The sequence below is a fragment of the Platalea leucorodia genome, assembly GCF_965183815.1.
Source record: "Platalea leucorodia genome assembly, chromosome: 3".
Classification (NCBI taxonomy): domain Eukaryota; kingdom Metazoa; phylum Chordata; class Aves; order Pelecaniformes; family Threskiornithidae; genus Platalea; species Platalea leucorodia.
The window spans coordinates 98164839-98184092 of record NC_138825.1 but is presented as its reverse complement, the minus strand read 5'-3'; the positions used below and the strand labels follow the sequence as shown (position 1 = coordinate 98184092).

Sequence of the window (19254 nt, the reverse complement as noted above, 5' to 3'; positions counted from 1 at the left end):
ACTATGACTGCTTTGACAACATTATTTGCCCCTTTAACTTAGTATTCAAGTAATTATAAGGTTATATTCTTTTACAATGCTAGTGAATGCTTGGTAAAATATGAATCAAAGGTCCTTCAACCTCTTCTCATGTACATGTGAGATTATAAACAGCAGTAACCAGCCCTTCATTACGTATCATTGCATTCATTACAATCAGTTCATAGTGAAAAATAAGAATGAGTGGTAGATATCATAATTAACATTTTTAAATAATTGCACTTTATTTGAATCATAGAATCATAAAATCATTTAGGTTGGAAAAGACGCTTAAGAACATCAAGTCCAACCATTAACCTAGCACTGCCAAGTTCACCACTAAACCATGTCCTCAAGCACCACATCTACACCTCCAGGGATGGGGACTCAACTACTTCCCTGAGCAGTCTGTTCCAATGCTTGACAACCCCTTCAGTGAAGAAATTTTTCCTAATATCCAGTCTAAACCTCCCCTGGCGCAACTTGAGGCCGTTTCCTCTTGTCCGATCGCTTGTTATTTGGGAGAAGAGACCGACCCCCACCTCGCTACAGCCTCCTTTCAGGTAGCTGTACAGAGCGATAAGGTCTCCCCTCAGCCTCCTCTTCTCCAGGGTAAACAAGCCCAGTTCTCCTTTAAGACCAACGAAGTTGTCTTATACCACTAAATACACGTAATTTCTGAAAAAAAATTACTTGGAGTGGATGATGAAAGACAGAATAACATCAAAAATTACCTCTGTTTTCCCTAACAAAAATATAGCAAAACCGAAATGGGCTATAATGTGTTGAAAAAGTACAATGAAGCTATAATATTCAACAACTTAATCTAAGGCAAGGAATAATCCATGATTTAATCCTGTCATAAGATTGTTGACATTGTTTCCACCTGATCAGACTGAAAGCACTGCACAGATAATCCTTCTCAAGATAGTATGACTTCTGAACCTAGTCAGCAGGAAGTACCTGAAATGCACATTTGAAAAAGGCTCAATGCAAGCATAAGTGGGGAGGGAGGAATTTTTTTTAATTACTGTTATTTTTACTTTTTCAAATCCCAAGTCAAACATCATACCGAATGGTCTGGGACCACAAGATGCAAAAGTGAGGAAGAACCAGCTGTGGATTAAATATAATGAAAAAAATCTGAGCGTTCTATGTAGAACAGTTTTTCTTCCTTAAAATCCTTGGAAAATACTATGAAAAGGCTTCAGAATTCCTATTACATACTCATTATATGAACCATATGTAGGTTGGGCTGAATTGTCTTCTGAAAGCCCCCCTGAGCCCAATGATAGCTTTATTATTAATTTGCTAATTTATATAGTGTTTGTTGTTGTGACAGCCAGTTCTTTTAATTAAGAAGACTAAAATACAAAACAAGGTAGGTGGGCATCCTTTCAGATGGTAATCTGTTTCCTGAAGCCCTGACTCAGTGGCAGTCTGCCCAGGATAGAACTGAATTACAACTCCCAGCACCCCCCTCATTTCCAATGAGTTGTTTTAATTTTAAACCAAGGGTTTGAAGACAGAAAAATATTTCAGATAACACACAATTCAAGGGCTATCCCAAAGGGTATTTTTCATATTCATTTCAGGAAGAAGCCTGTAGCGTTGTTCATGTAATTGATTCCCACATAATTCAAGAAAAGTTCCATTCACTGCACTACTGGGTAAAATATCGCATGCACCATAGCTGAAGCTGGCAGTGCTGCCCACAGTTAAGGCAGCCTGACACTTACCCATTACTGGACACTTTTCATTACTTGCTATTTCCAGTTTTACCAGCCACAATAATACAAACATCCCAAGCCAGATCCCCAAAATAGGGAGACTCTAAACGATACAGGATTTTGTCTTTCCTCCTGCCCATTCCACAGTGAGTGTGTAACAGGCATTAAGACTCCTTATTCATTTGGATGTTTGTGGCGTTTTGCTGGAGTAGGAGCTATTTCTCCCTCCCTTATTTTTCAGTTACTCTGCTTTTACATCCTCCATATCAGTCCTATTCTCCAGTCTGTACATGAGTTTTGTTCAGACTGCTTAAAACAAGTGGAAGGCATGGTGGAAAAGAAGGAGTGTTCACATCATAATGTTCACAGTACAGGAGCAAACCCAACTTAATGATGTTTTTATGTCTCTTATTTTCACCTTGTACACATTACTTGGAATGGTAGCAGCTGCTGAAGGGTAAGAAAGAGAGTTATGTTTGTCTTCTGAAGCATATCAACATAGAAGAGGCAATCAATCAGCTGAAAAAACTCCTTTTCCCGGACCCCCTCAGAAGAAATTTATATCAAGTATGGCACTTCTTTCTGCAGGCTCACAACCATATATCACATCAACTTACCTTACTGTAGTCTCACATCACTCATGAAAACCTTTGTGATCTTAGCAACACTAAAAATCCTGATTTTAATTGTTTGCAGTTTTCCTGATTTTGATTCATTGAGCAGCTCCTCCTGATGGCCAATGCTGGGCCCAGAAGCAGGTGCAAGTTAGCTACCCTCACAACGTCTGGCATAAGTTCCCAAGCAGAAGAGAGGAGAAATAGAAGTAATTTCATTTAATTCAGAAGATTCATTTGTGAAAGAAGAAAGGATGCTGCAGCACCCAAAGCTTGAAAAAAGGAGGCTAGACTGAACACGAGCCAGGAAAGAAGAAATAGGAAAATGCACAGGATTGAATTTTCACACTGGTGATCAAACAATAGGGGCTAAACAAATTACCAGACATCTGACCCACAGAAATAGTCTTTGTGCAGGTAGCAGCCCACTGCAGAAGTAAGCTAATGTGAATTATTTTACTATGTATTGAGAGGTTTAAGCTAAACCATAACATATTTGAGTTATCATGGGACCAACACCTTCATCAATGACATAGTGGGATTGAGAGCACCCTCACCACATTTGCAGATGACACCAAGCTGAGAGCTGCACTTGATACACTAGAGGGAAAGGATGTCATCCAGAGGGATCTTGACAGGCTTGAGGAATGGACCTATGCAAACCTCATGCAGTTCAACGAGACTTTTTACCAGGGCCTGTATCAGTTTCATTTCTTACAGTACATTATAAAGCTATCAAACCATCACACACAACTAAGAATGATCATTCTTGCCTTAACATTAGCAGGTGTGTTTTTTTTTTTTAATAAAACTATTATCCTTAAGCTTCAATTTTGGCCATCAATCAAAATCCAGATATTGAAAACATGATTGTACAGGGGAAGATATTTATGCTTCATTCTTAAGTATGTTTATAAAATATTTTCTTAGTATTTAGTATTTCTACAAATGTAGCAATTGACTAGGGACTTAATAATTGTGAGTTGATGTATTTATTACATATAGTAGAGAATAATGTATACAATCTATAGAATAGCTGAATTTTAAAGGAGTTTCTCTGTATTACAAGTATATAAACTATAAGATTACATTTATTTAGTCAGAAGCCTTAAACAGCCAGAGAATGATGATGATGGATCACACGAAATTTCTTTGGATCTATGCCTGTGCACACATACTATACAAACTGTCATCTAAATTTGATGATTGCAAATTAATTTTCTCTTTGAGTACAAAACGCAGGAGTACATACATATCTGTAAACATAATGATTTTAAATTTTTTAGGGTCGGTTTATGTTAGAAGTTTCCACATATAATTCTGAAAAGCACTAGAAGATAAGATTCCGGATAAAGGGCCTGATGTTAAACAGTGAATGGTTTAAGGTAACAGTATTTTTGAGCACTAGCTTGAGCATCAAATCAAACTGAGTTCACATACTGCACATAGTAACAACACTGCCCTGAAATCTTAGCAAATCAATATGTATTAACTAAAGCAGTTATATGACAGTATTCATACTAACCTGCAATGAAAAGTTCTTCCAGGTCCATCAACACATACGCCTCCATTGTAACAAAGAACTGAGTTCAGTGTAGGCTCACTGCAAACATCAACATCAACTTCACAAAACCTGCCAGTGTACCCACTCAGGCAAGTACAAACAAATGCATTGACCGCATCGTGACAAGAACCTCCGTTAATGCAAGGACCAGATTCACATTCCTGAGGAGAGAAATAATAATGCATTGACTACACAGCTTTAAAACACTTTATTTATTCATTCATATGAACAGCAAGTGCAAAAGGCTGAATCTGCAAATTAGAAAAAGTGTGTTGGACTTTTTTTATTGTCTGTCTCTAATTTGGGGCAATTTTTGTTTATATAGAGATCCTTTCATTACAACTCATACTCAGTCTTGAAACTATGCTTGTTCCAACTAATTAATCTTGAAGAAATGCAAATGTATTTTTATATAAGCAGTCTTACAGCCATAAATACGTGCCTCCCACTCATGATTCCTTTATTAAAATTTTAAAGCATGTTTTTGAGCCATAGTTTATGTAATTATTCCTTCTAAGTTTTTATAGTAGGGCCTATTGCAGTGAAAAAAGCCACATTAGTAGGACAACTCTGGACAGAATAAAAAATTAGTTATATAACCAACGTACACAAGCCTTTTATCAGTATTTCCTGATAAATGCTTTCTTATTATCAATTAATGCGTAACATTGCAAATAGAAACAGGTAGACGTGTTTACGTGTTCACATAATAACAATTCCCTCTGATAAAGCTAATGTGAAAGTCATCAAATTCAAACCATGCAAAGTAGCAGCAAATTAATGTTTCTCCAGAGTTACAGGAGAGTTTAGTCAGGGCAATCGCCAGTGCAAAAATGTGGGTTTGCCCTTAAGCACAGAAACCTAGTTTTTGCCTATATCCCAGAGGAGTTTTATTTTGCTGCTGCCACCGCCCAAATAGTCTAGATAAATCCAGTATTTTAAATTTATTCTCACACTCCTATAACTTTAGAAGGTTTAATTCTTTAAGGATATCCAAGGGCACTCAGATTTCCTGCAGGTACTACAGTTGCTTTGACAGAATGTAAATTCAGATATCCATGGGGAATTGTGAGAAAACAACTTACTTTCCTACAAGCTCTCCAGCTGGGTGTATATAGGATGATTTATTAGTGAGCATTACTAAACTAATTGAATTATACATCCCACAGGAAGATGGGGATAGTTCTACAGACTGCCAAAAATCCTGTGTCTAGGTTCTAGAAGTAGCCTTTTGCTATATTAATTACACTTGTTGTTGGCAAATGTAAGTCTTCTTTGGTTTGTTTATAAAAAAATCTCAGGTCACAGTTCCAACTTTCTGTTTTGTTTTGTTTTTTTTTTTTTTCCATTCCAGTAACTTCTCTTGTCTAGTCTTCTGAATCTGTATTCACTTGTATCCCTCTCTACTACTTCCGGTTTTACGGCTTTGCTCATTAGCAGAATAAATTAAAAATCTGTCAATTAATGGACCATATTTTTACCTAATTATAATTTAAAAGTTAAAATTCAAAAAAATATCAAAATCATCAAAGTAACTAAGGGTAAGTTCCAAGCTCGGACAAATGTTCACAGTTTTGGCTCAATATGCCATCACAGTCATAGCAAGTTGCAAACAATGTAAAACCTTTTTATTTTCTTCTATGGAATGTATTTTTCTTGTAAAATTTTACAAAACTGCTAATTAGTTTTTACAGTAACATAAAAAACCAGACAATTTGTAGGAAAGAAATAACATCTACCACTTTCCAGTGTATTTTGGTGCACTGCAGTTAAAAGTTCATCACTGAACTTGCAAAAAGCTGGCGTACACTCTGTTACCAGAGAAGTGCCAGTCTGCCCTGTTCTTAACTCAGGCAAGAAAACTGCTTCAGTAAACAGACACACAGCTACGGTTAAAATGCCACAAATAATAACTTTACACCAAGGTAGGTGAGCTACCACACCACCACCAAATGCTGTAATTTGTAGTCTAAAAGAACAAGGACGTTAGATGGCAAACTGAATTTGCAACACAGCTATGACCAAGTCCTGCCTATCTTAGATCCTGTCAGGGACTGAGTTTACGGCTTGACACCAGGGAATAGCTGGCTCTACAGAAAATTCCCAAGCACCCTGATTCCCTGAAGACAAGCTCACCTAACCACGAATGCTATTTCAGTTTTGTCTTCCTTTTTTTAATGGGAGATTGGATCTTAACTGTGACCCCTAACCAGACAGTTCCCAAATCAGAGTAACAGTTGCAGGGACTCACAGTCCTAGAAATACTCCCTCTTCTCCAGTACAGTCGGGGAAAAAGACTTTCTTGGGCACCTCAGGTGCCCAGTTCCCAACCTAATAAGACCTCCTTTAACCTTTTCTCGCCTAGAAGTTACCAGATCCTGTCAAAGGAAAATTGCCTTGGAATAGTTAACTAAGAAACCTGAAAATTACCAAAATAATATTCACAAAGATGGGTCATTTTAGTTTTTCCAAAACATAAATTTGTCGATACACAAAAGTGCCACAATTGCTCACTTATTTCTACTTCATTTTGTACCTTCTTATTTTCAATGGTTTTATTAACCTTTACTAAATGCATAATTTTTAAACTTCAAAGACAATGCCTTGATCTTACAGTAATCCTCCCAAAATTTTACAAATAACCTGTTTGAGTATAACAAACAAATATCACTACCACTCCTGCAGTCAGTGAGAGCAGCACAGGCTCGGTCCCTTAGAAATTTACAATAATTGGTTGGCAGATACAGAGAATAAATATCAAGTTTAAATGGTGACAGAAAACTCAAGCTAATAGACTGAATGCTGTTCATCTGCAGATAAATACAGGTGACTGCAATGTCTGCCATGAGAATCCAATGTTTGCCAGTAGCAGAAAAGAAACCTATTTTGCAATACCTCACTTATCATGAGGCCAGTTTCTCTGTTTCATTTTCCTCTTTCCTCTCCTCAATCCCATTTCTGGGGAAAAGAGGTATACAGTGTTGTGAGCAAAAGGGAAGCTCTGTTACCATCATTATACACTCAAACACTGATAGTATTCGTAAAGTTGGCACCTTTACGGCAACTAAAAATCTGCAGGTTATGTTACAGAACAGAAATGTATGCTCTGATCTTGATCAGCAATCCAGGTCTGAAGCCCAAGAGTAATTTGACTTCCATTTCCTAGTGAAATCAAAGGGGAATAAACTTTTTCAGGAATTGCCAGTGGTTTTAGATTATGAATGTTTCAGGTGCTGTTCTGGCTTATTATGTTCTTAATTTCTTCCTCTGTTCCCTGCTATTTCCTCACCGCAAATAATGCTGCATTGTCTTCTCAGTTGAGTCAGAATAAAACACTTGTTAAAACCCCAAAACAGAACAACAAAATAACAATAACAAAACCTGACCAAATAAACCTTTTTTCGATGTTTTTCAAAAGCCAGTTTTCTAATTTGTTTCTCAGCACGTGACCCATAATCAGTTACGCAGGTATAACTCAGAAAGTATTGTGGAGGGGAGAACTATTTGAAGATGGGGACATGCGAAGTTCTTAAGTCAGCACTGACACTTAGAAGGAAAAGACAGAAATCATCGACGTCTCACTGAAACTTTTAAAATCTAGCTAGATACAAAAAAAATAAGAATAGGATAGGTTGAAAAGGAATCTGTATTTAAGAAGTAAGAATGCATAGTCATTTTCTGCACAAGCCCTCTTGATAAGGCTTTTTAGAAAGTTGTTTTCTAAATATATTTTAACTTGAACTACTAATGCTTGTGGAAGCAGGAGCAACTGTCTGCAGAAATTCATCCTTTCTTACGGTGACATCATGTGTGTTTTAAACAGCCTTGTGCAGTAATAGTGAGAAGGAGGTAACCATTAAGATTCCTTAAGCCTTAAGATTCCAAATGCCACAGTGGATGCCAGTGTATTCAACACAGCAGGCAGAAATCAGTATTTCCTTTTGACAGATAGGGTATTTGCAAGGTGACTGAATGCACTGGCAGCATAAAAGGGTCTCATAGGTGGTCCTTTATAATTTTAATATTGATATCTGACAAGAAACACGTGAAAAAGTTTCGATGGAAGACGAGGAAGTAAGTATGAATGCACTAGTATCAGGAGTAGTTAATGCAGCTAGTGGTTCCTGAACAGAACTGCCCATACATCTACATGCAGTGTCACTTACTCCAAGATGAAATCTACGTGCATAGAGCAAGTACTTCATTGCAACATTTATTCCTATTATGCCTTTCTGTAACTTCTACCAACAACTTGCTAGCAATGAATGATTAAAAGAAAACAAAAAAACCCACACAAAGAACAAAATACCAAACTGAAACTCCCCCCAAAAGTCACAAAAATACTTTCAGTTCCTTGTAGGAGTTCTCAGCAAAAATATTCCATTTAGAAAGCAGAGAAAGTGCTGAGATCTCCAGGTACCACTGAGCAGTCGTAACTGAAAGACTGAGGAGCAGTAGCAGGACAGCTTTTGTCTCTGACTTTTTTATTTGATTCCTCAGGACTTTCTGGAAACAGAGAGTACTCTTTTTGTATCATTCTTTCAGAATTCTTTATTTCTTTCAAGAAACACTTTCAGTTTTAGTCTCCTCTGAGAACACAGAAAATCACTCAGGGTGTGAACAGGAGGCAGAAGGCTTTCCTGTTGCTGCAGCAGCGTACGGGCTGTGTGTGTGAACTTCTCCAAATTCACAATCATCAGCCTTGCCTCACAGGCCTACTGCACTCTTGCCCAAGCAGTAGCACACTATCCCAGGCCTTGCAGATTGCTTCCTTTAAGAAAAGAAATTGAGGTAATTCAGGTATCTCTCTGGTGCAGTCCTGTTAAGGTAGTTCTATGTGGCAAGGTTTTGTTTAGAGGCGGGGGGGCTGCAGGGCAGCCTCTGTGAGGAGAGGCCAGGGCTGCCCCATGCCGGACACAGCCGGTTCCAACCAAACCGCCGCAGGGCACGGCTGAGCCCCACAGCCACGGTGGTGCCGCCTCTGGGAAAGCTTATTTAAGAAAGAGTAAAAAACACTGTGCAGCAAAGCATGAGAGAGAGGAGTGAGGACAAAGTGTGAAAAACAGCCCTGCAGACACAAAGGTCAGAGAAGGAGGGGGAGGTGGTGCTTGAGGCAATCTCCACTGAAGATTCCCCTGAAGCCCCTGGAGAAGACCATGGTGAAGGGGATTAGCCGCCTCCAGCCCACGGAGGACCACAGTGGAGCAGATATCCACACCGCCACGTGTGTGAAGAGCACACCACAATAGGCGGATGTCCCCCAAATTAAGCTGCAGCCCATGGACAGCCAACACAGGACCAGGCTCCTGGCAGGAGCTGCAGCCTGTGGAGAGGAGCCCACACAGAGGCATGTTTTCTGGCAGATTGGGAGAAAAATGTTTTAGTTTTTCATTGATGGTAAATTAATCTTCTCCAAGTTAAGTCTGTTTTGCCTGTGACGGTAATTGGTGACCATGACCAATCTCCCTGTCCTTATCTTGACCACAAGCTTTTCTTCTTACTTCCTCCCCCATCCTGATGAGGAGGGGGAGTGCAAGAGTGGCTGGGTGGGCATCTGGCAAAGTTAACTCACCACACCTCTTTTTATTAATAGGCTGTAAAACTTTTTTTTTTTTTTCTGTCATATCTGATCAAGTAACCTGTCCAAACTGAGCTGTATTGCCTAGCTTTTCCTGTGGCCGTAACTGCCCTCTGTCTTTTCCCTTTCTGTTTTCTCGTTTGTTCCCTTCACAGGCAGCTTCAGTCAAATCAGGGCTGCAGCCATCCATCTCTAAGGAAACCAGGCAGCCAGAAGAGCTGCTGCTCAGGCCTCATCTTGTCAGGTTCTTCCCGCTCTAAAGGGATTTGTTTCTTTCACAATCACACACAAAAAAAAAAGTGCCCCTTATTAACTTCAATCAGGGTGCTCTGCTCATTCTTCAAACATCATCACATCTGTAAATGATGCCCAGTGCTCACACTTTACAGCATACCGATACTCTCCTTCCCAGCTCATCTTTTAAAACAGCTTCAATAAGCTCCCTTATAAATAAATGAAATGATTTAACAAAACAGAATTACACAATTGTAATTATTTGTATAGAGTTTTTACCAACTTTTCACTTCGCCAATCTGTCACACTTTATTCTCATCCAAGTATCTTTGTGTTTTCTTATCTCAGGTCTCCTTATAGTAAAGCAGTAGAGCTCCCCCTTGCAGTAGGCTCCCCCCCCACCCCCAAGTCTTTTTTTCTGTAAAGCATACACTTTTCCCATTTTGATCTAACAAGGAATCCTTTGAGTTTATGTGTTGTTAACAGGCAATGACCTTGGAAAAAATCTGAAAGTTATAATGGACAAGCTATCAACATGAACTCCCATTGCAAAGCTACGGAAAAAATTGCTAATGCTATCCTTAAGTCTTCAGAGAGGGGAACTGTGACTTACACTTAGACAGGTGATTATTCGTCTTTTTGTGGCTAGGGGAAACTGAAATATTGTGCCAAGTTCTAAAATCTGATTTTTACAAAGGATGTCAAAAAAACTGAGAATATAAAATGATTTAGATAAAATGCTTTACAGTAAGCTAAGTCTAAGGAAAATAACACTTAACAGAATTTTTAGAACAGATTTTTTGTCAAAAACATTATTACATCATGTATCTCAATTTCATGATACTGCTGGAAACATAATATATATGGCTTAAAAGCTATTAGACAAATTCATGGAGTACAGGTCTGTTTCTAGCTATTAAGATCAATAACCAGTGAGAGTTCTTTGCTATAAGAAGTTCCAGAAGTCTTGATGGCTCTGTGAGTGTTCTTAGGTTTGGTTTATCACTAAGAAAACAGAGGGAGATAATGGCAGTGCAGTTATTTTCACAAGAAGTATTACACATTAATAAGTATTTTAACTCCCAGAGAAAATCAGTACAAAAACGACTACCTGGATTCCCAAATCTAGACATATCCAGCTAGAGATAAGGTCCAACTTTACTACTTAGAGTTAGCCACTGTAAGACTGTCAAAAGTAGCTGGTCTTCTACCTCCTTAGGTTTTTAAATAAAGACTGGATATATCTCTAAAACATATGCTTTAGGCAAACATAAAGTTAAATACAAGTATCAGTTTCCATGGGGCTGTAAATGAAAGGAATATACACACTTCTGACAGGAGAACAGAATGGTGATTTTCTGGCTTTATTTTTACTAAATTATTGTTACGGTACATAAAAGTCTTCATTGATTTTCTTAGCATAGCAAGACAATTTAAAAGTCAAGGCAAAAAAGTGAAAGAATATTAAAATTTCTAGGTTAACAATACTTAGTTCAAAAATGCAAACCAAGATCCACTACATTTACTCGAACACAATAATTTATTATTTTTTGTTCTCTGAATGTCATGGTGTAGTAAATCGTGTTTGTACCAGGAAAGGGATGACTGTCCCTTAAGAGAGCCCACCTGGCATGGCACAGTCCACCAGTTCTGCTGGCAGGAAATTGTTCTGAAATCTGGACTCTAGCAACTGACCTAGAAAGGCACAGCACTTTGCTCAAGGCATATTGCTCCCTTATCCAAACCTGTGGGTCCAGACTGACATCTGTCTTTGTAAGTGAGGTCAACCTGCCTAAGAAATTCCAACTTTCTACATATCACGCTGTATCATTTCCATAGTCACAATCCATAGCTTGAAACAATTATGAAGGGACACATTTTAGCAAATTAACAAAAAGTGAAAATCCACTATTTTTCAAAACAATGTGTAAGTTCAACTCTGTTTCTTTAAACAAAATCTGGAAGTGCATTTTAGAAGATAGGATTTTTTTTTCCCTTTTCCTACAGAAAGCACTATTTTTCATTAGACCTCCTTGGAAACTCTGATCAGAAATAAAAAAATATTTCCAACAACTCTTCAAAATCTATTTCTATAAAAGAGATGCAAGGCAAAAAGAATTGTGATGCTAGATGTATTTTTATTTAAGTGAAGTTTTGCTTTATATCAAAAAAGGTAATTATAAAGCAGACTAATTCTGAACATAAATAACTCATACAAATCCACTATGAGGGGAAAAAGAGTCTACCGGAAATGTACATAAGTTATTTACAAATCTACCTTTTGACACACTTGTAGGTATGTGGTGCATTATACGGTCTGATTTCCTGTGAGTACTTATGACTTAAAGCCCCAAGTACCATTTCTTGTTTGATTTCTTTGCAGACAACTATGAAGTGAGTAACTGTAAGGGAAGACTTGAAGCAGAAAAAGGTAGTGGCTTCAAACATCAGTTCAGGGAGTGGAAGCAAGCATCCCGGTATTTGTGAAAAAAATGGATTCCAGCTGGAAGTCACTGACATGTAGAAGGTAGAACCAAACAGAGCTTTAAAACTTGAATTTGATGGAGTTGAAAAGAAAGATATAAGAAAGGAATTCAAAGATAGATACTGCACCAGAAAAGAAACATGCTTTCAGAAGTCATGTTTCCAGTCATTTAATGATAGGACTGAAGGCAAAATTATTCTCAGGTCAAGAGTGGAGGTTTTTGTGACAAATAAGAGCCATGTGGTTAAGGGTTTGGAATAGAATAAAAAAAAAAAAAGTAGGCAGAAAGGAAACCAGTGCTGTAATAAATGTTTTAGAAACTAATTCATGTGTTAAGCAAGGTTTTGTATGTACAAAATATGGTATACATATGTTTTGTAATGCACCCTGAATCTACATTTCAAAAAAAAAAGTCTAAATTTACAGTATTACTTCACAGGAAATGTACAATTTAATGTTTTAATATGATTTCATATTTATGCAAAATAGCCACGGTTCAGTGCATTAGTGGGAAACTGTATGTGTGCATTTCAGTTCCTTTGAAAGATATTTTACCACAGTTTAATTTATTTATCATGAGTGCAACCATCTGATATAATTATGACTGCTATTAAGAGACCAAAAGGCCCAGGTTTCCTTTGCTAAAATAGCACTGTTTAAACTGTGTGGTTCACTAAGTTATGGACTTTTCCTTTCACATAGGAGTCTCAAGTGCACTCTTACTTTGGGATAAATCTCAATAGTATTGCTACCATGTAAAAGTCTGAGATTTACATTAAGAATTGAGATGAATGCTACAGATGCCTATTTCTATTTTATGTTTAACAAAATTATAAACAAAGTGTACTTTTTTTAATCAGTAAAATTATTACTCTATTTTTTCTGTAAATTATTTGTTAGTATTATCACATATTCATATTGTTTAATTACTAACTTCCCAAAGCTTTTTCATTTGGTGGATTAAACATACATACAACATTTTGTGGAATGAACTGGGAAAACTTATTTCCATATTCCAGAATGTCGGTTTTACCCAATATCATCCAATTCAAAATGAGTTCAAAATGACCAAAATATTTTGCTTTGAAATTCTGGATTATGGACACAAGGAGAAGAGAAAAATAATAAAAATAAACCTATTTTTTAGACAACAATACAGAGCAGGAACATGCTGGATTAGACTAGTGCTCCATTTAGCCCAGTATTCTGTCTATAACAGTGGCAGAGAGAAAACCACTTTAGGAAAATCATGTGAACTTTGCCACTTTCTACAGTCTATGTCCCATGCATCCTCCCAGCAAGCAGAACTGTCTAATCAGCCATGATAAACAATACTTCCCTGACTGGTTCATTTATCATTCATTTATGGACCTGTTGTCCATGACTTGCCTCATTTTTCTGAACATAGTTAAGAGATCACCTGCCTCCCCAGCCTTCTGTGGCAGCAAGTTCCAGAGGTTCTCTGCTTCCTGTGAAAGAAAGTACTTTTATTTCTTTCAAATGTTTCTCCAACTATTTTCATCATGTCCCCCCAATTCTTTTACTACAGAATTTGGTGAAGAAGTTTTCCATTTAAGTTTATCTACCTACCACTGTCATAGTTTTCTAAGCCTTAATTACATTCCCCTCAGCTTTCTCCTCTTCAAACAGAATAGTTTCAGCCATTTGAATCTCTCCTTATACAGCAACTATTCATATCATTTTTGTTGCCCTCTGTAGCTTCTCTAACTCTACTACATCCTCGAGATGCAAGGTCCAGAACTCTGCACAGTACTCAATATGTGAGCCCACTTCGGTTTTATGTAGCAGTGAAGTCACACCCTCTGTCTTGTTCCTCGTACCCTTCCTGATCATGCCCAGCGGTTTTTTTGCTATGCTTAATTGTGACTACACATTGAAATGATTTCAGAGAACTGTCAATGATTGCTCCAAGTCTTCTTTCCTGAGTTGTAACTGACAGTTCTGAATTCAGCTGTAGGTCAGTATTAGGCTATTTTTCCCTAGATACATTATCTTACACTGAAGCTTATCTGCCACCTTTTCACTCTCTCCATTTTGTGAGGTCCTTCTGGCATTCCTCAAATGCAAAGAATTCACTGAGCTTCTCTTGCTATGACCTTACCCTGTCTGAGTGCCCAGTTTACACTTTAGCCATCAAGTAATCTCACCAGTTCCCTACCTGGCCTCTTGGTTTTGATAGATGTGAAGAGCTTTTTACAAGTTAAGAGTATCCTTTACAAGGTACTTTTCAATTTGTGTTTTAGCTTTTTGACCTTCCTGCCAACATTTGAACTAATGTGTTTCATAGACTTTTCTCTTCTTCCTACGTGGGCAAGCTTTCCATTTGTTAAAATGCCAATTTTGCCTCGTGACAGCCTTGTTTCCTCCTTAAGTCATTCAGGGGCTTTGGGCCACTCTGTGTTCTTGAATTGTGGCACACATTTTACCTGGGCTTTTAACATATTATTTGTTTAATAGCCCCTACTCTGCTTCTAAGTTTCTTGTGGTTTTGGCTTGCTCCTCTTAAGTTACTTGACAACGCTCCTCATTTTTACATAGTTTCGTTTCCTGACATTCAGTGTCCGTCTGCTGGATGTATTTGGCATGCTCTCTCATGCCACAGTCATAAACCTAGCTGTATTACAGTCACTAATAGACATCATCTCTGTCATTAACACCTCTTGAGCCAGAGGCTGGTCTTTTCAGAGGCACGCTGAACATCAGTCATGTTCAAATTTTAAGTTCTGTCATTCTTAAATCATGCACTTCTATACTTGTCAGCATCTCACAAGCAAGTAGTCTAAATATTCCCCTACAACCATTTTGATTTTCATTCAATAGCCTGGTTCCACGATGATAAAGGTACAATCCATTCTTGTACAGGTTCCTTCAATTTCAAAAGGTTTTTCATTTTCAACTGCATTTGAATTGCTTTGGTCTATACCAGCACATTACTCATGTACTGGGGCTGAATCTCTGTCTGCCTCTCAGGTCTCATATGGAACTGGCAGTCTTTCAAAGAAAGCTAAATGCATGTCCTAGACTTCAGTTTCCTGCCCAGCCTGAATTTATACCCTTAAGAACACCCCTCCTACACTTTCCTCCATTACTGGTTATCAACACAGGTCACAATTATCAGTTCCTTTCCAGTACACTGAAGTAATGTCTCTAGAGATATTGTGAGATCCACTACCTTTCCAGATGCAAAGCAGATTATTTTGTATCCAAGGCTTCTTTGATGTCATAAACCCAGTTACCTATGCACCCAGTAATTGAATAGTCCTGTTTTTTAAGATACTCTCTGTTGCTGGAGAATCCTTGATGCAAGAGCATACTGTGATATCAGTTAATAAGCTTTTCTTATGTAAGAGATCAGAAATATGCCTATCAGTGGGATGTCCTCCTCCCCAAGACTTCCGTACTCTCTAGAAGCAGAGAGCTTACCACTTCAGAGGTGAAACTCCTCTGCAACATTCTTGTAGCTCTCATTCATTACTTCTCCAGTTTCTAATCTCTATTTTTCTCTTACTTCTCCATTTAATAGAATCTCCAATTCAGTCACTCTTACTTAAAATAAGATTAGTACCTCAGGGCCAGCAGGTCCTTGCAGTGTTACACACACAGAAATTGTCCCACAGGTGGGTAATCACACATGTTGTGCTTTGCAGAATGAAGTGGCTATCTCCCTCTCCTCCCACTCTTAGATTTACCTATCTGCATCTTGAGCATGAACTACATTACTTTTTGGAAGTTTACATTAGCTTAGCTTCTTTGAAGAAACTACTTATCTTACTCAACCCTCTTTAAACAAGTCAGCAATAGGTAAAAAAATACCTGAGCGTGAAGAAGTCCCACACATGCACAAACAAGAGCATCCAGCTCCTGTGAGGCTCTTTGTACGTTCACCAATGTTTGCCACACACGTATATGCTACACATATACGGAGAGAATTCTGGTGAGGGGATTCAACTCTCTGGCTTACCTATTATAGCCCATTAAGACCCAGTCATCGTGGTCAGTGGAGTCTAGACTCACTAATGAAATGCAGGTGTCCATTTCAATATCAGTCGAACAGCTCTACAGATCTCCCTGAATATTCACCGCATTTCACTGACTATAAGTGCAAAGACAACTAGCTTTCAAAGACACCTCAAGTTAGGCAAGCTGAATCCTATTGTTCTTCCCAATCAAATCGCAGATAATTATATGGCTGCCAAGTCTCATGTCTTTTGTACAATCTGGCAAGTCCTGGTGAATAATGGCTTATTTGTTTGGACTAGCAGAATATTGTTCTCTGACTCCACAGGTGCATCAGCTGTGGTGCCTTTGCACAGAAAGTTAATTGGCTTTCCTGATTTCCCGCTTGTTTTTGTCTTCTATGAAAACAGAGAGAAAAGATCAGTAAAACCAGACAAAATAATTCTAAGATGCTGTATGATCACAGTTTCCTATCAGATACAAGCAGAAGCACAAACAAGCTGAATATCCTCCCGTGTAAAGACTCAAAACACTTTTTGCTTCCTTTTTGACAGCATTAAGACAGCCTTAGCTGAGCACAGGAAAAGCACAATTGCCAATGACTTCTCATCAGTCACAGCCAAAAAAAAGCCAAAATAAGTATGAAATAATGACTATTACTAATATTCTGCTGACCATATTAGCAATCTATGTTTACCTATATCAGAGAGAAAAGATCAATTTTCAGTTACATACATTCATCTTACAATTTCAAGAAGATGCAAACGTCAAAGGAAATCATGTGTATTGTAACTAATTCACTAACTAATTAACTAACTAAACTAATTTTTTCCTCTTACTCTTTCTTGAATGAAATCTATAAATGATAAAGCAATGAAAACTGTAGTAGATAGGGAAGTTCCAACATCCACACACCATATGAGATACGTGAAAGTTATACGGTATATCTAGAAATACATAAAATATATAACCTGAGAAAGTCTTGAAGTGTATTTTCTTGCAAATGATATTGCAATACATGTAGAGGATGAAAAAATCCAGGCTGAAAAAAATCAAAAAAATCCAAGTATGTCTAGGGAGTTTTATATATAATATATACACACACATAAATATATTTTATTTTTAAATTGTTTTTTGAATCAGCCTAGTTGTTGACCATGCCTGGCTGTGCAATGCCCACCCAGCCACTCACTCTCCTTCCTCAACAAGACAAGGGAAGAAAATAAGATGACAAAGCTCACAGGTCGATAAGGACAGAGAGATCACTTACCAATTACCATCACAGGCAAAACAGACTTGACTTGGGGAAAATTAATTTAAGTTGTTGCCAATTAGAAATAGATTTTTGGATATTGAGAAACAAAGACAAAATCTAAAGCCACCTGCCTCCCACCCCTTCTTCCCAGGCACAACTTCACTCCTCCATTCCTAACTCTTCTACCTCCTTTCACCCTGAGCAATGCAGGGTGGGTGGGGAATCGGGATTGTGGTCAGTTCATAACAGCTCTTCTCTGCTTTTCCTTCCTCCTCACACTTTTCCCTGGCTCCAGTGTGGGTCCTCTCCACAGGCCCTGCCCAGAGCCTGCTCCTGTGTGGGCACTCCATGGGCTGCAGTTCTTTCAGGGCATATCCATATGCTGTGGCATGGGGCCCCCCCATGGGCTGCAGTGTGGACATCTGCTCTGGCATGGTCCTCTCCATGGACTGTAGGGAAATACCTGCTCCACCATGGTTCTCTCTACAGGCTGCAGAGGAATCTCTCCTCCCGCTCCTTCTTCAATGGCCTTGGTGTCTGCCAGGTTACTTCCCACATGTTTTTTCTTCTCTCTGCTGGGTAAGGTTTTTCACCCTTTCTTAAATATGTTTCCACAGAGGTGCAACCATCTTGGTTGCGGGGCTCAGCTGCATCCTGCAGTGAGTCCGTTGGAGCTGACTAGAACCAGCTGTGTCCAGCATGGGCAGCCCCTGCCCTCTTCTCACAGAGGCCACCCCTGCAGCCCCCCTCTAAACAAAAGCTCGGCACCTACACCCAATGCAGCTGCATAAACCTTAATACAAAGAAATGTATCTTCAAGTGAAGAAAATATTGAAGTATATTTACCTTGATTAATTCCTGATTATTTTTTTAAAGAAAGGAACTGGCTGATGTTAATCTAGAGGAAAACAATTACAGAGCATGAGTCTACCGTGATCATCCAGATATGCACACCCCTACACAGTCAGAAAGCCTTGTTGATCTCTGTAAGACTTGCATAGGCATGATGTATGTCTGAGCAAGATGAATGCAGTGTTAGCGCCTTTAAAAATATGACACCTGCAGCATAGTCTAATCTGGGAATCACACTGCATGCAAATAGAATGAATATCAAAAAATGAAGCCATCATTCTGACACTTATGTGTCAAATGTACATGTATATTGTTTCTTTCTATGAATTTCTAATCTATGCATTTTCAAACACCTCAGTATGAAATGTAGTTATCTTTTGAATATGATTTTATGCAGTTGTCTACAGGTCATTTACTCTCTCATTCTCATAAAATGGAGGAAAGTGTAAATCATGGGTGTTGCTAGAGAAAATATTACCCAAGGGTATTCTGTATTAGCATTGACAACAGCTGATAATCATACAGATTTGCAGTATCATATCACGATGCGCACTCTGTTGAGCTGAATTACTTATTTTCTGACTTTTTCTTTCTGGAAAGGAAGCTGGAAGATAATATTCCAGCTAGATTTACTCCTTTGCGAGACCGTCATGCATTTTCAACAGAAAAGTTATAGACCATACTTCCTTTATGTAATATGAGGTATTTTTAGTTATCTATCTAGTACTTTTAGCTATATATAAAAAAACATGAAAGGTCCCTACATGCATACGGAAGTTAAAAAAAAGTTTGGATAACATTTTGGAATGTGTTTTTGACAATTCAAAAGCACAATATTAGAAGCCAGATAGCCCAAAGGGAGGCGGATCTCATGCCAGACTTTCTCATGAGACCAAATACATTTAAAAGGATCAAATCCCAAGATCTGATTAAACTCTGTTTGGCA

General features: G+C 38.2%; 1 protein-coding gene across 1 annotated transcript in view; it reads right to left on the bottom strand.

Annotated features, from left to right (window-relative positions):
• Positions 1-19254, bottom strand: part of EYS (eyes shut homolog) — a gene marked incomplete at its 5' end in the record, with an annotated part of 904266 nt that overhangs the window by 479764 nt on the left and 405248 nt on the right. The window contains one exon of the mRNA XM_082305491.1: positions 3888-4087. Within this exon, the coding sequence (XP_082161617.1) occupies positions 3888-4087 (200 nt within the window). The remainder of the gene's footprint in view (positions 1-3887; positions 4088-19254) is intronic.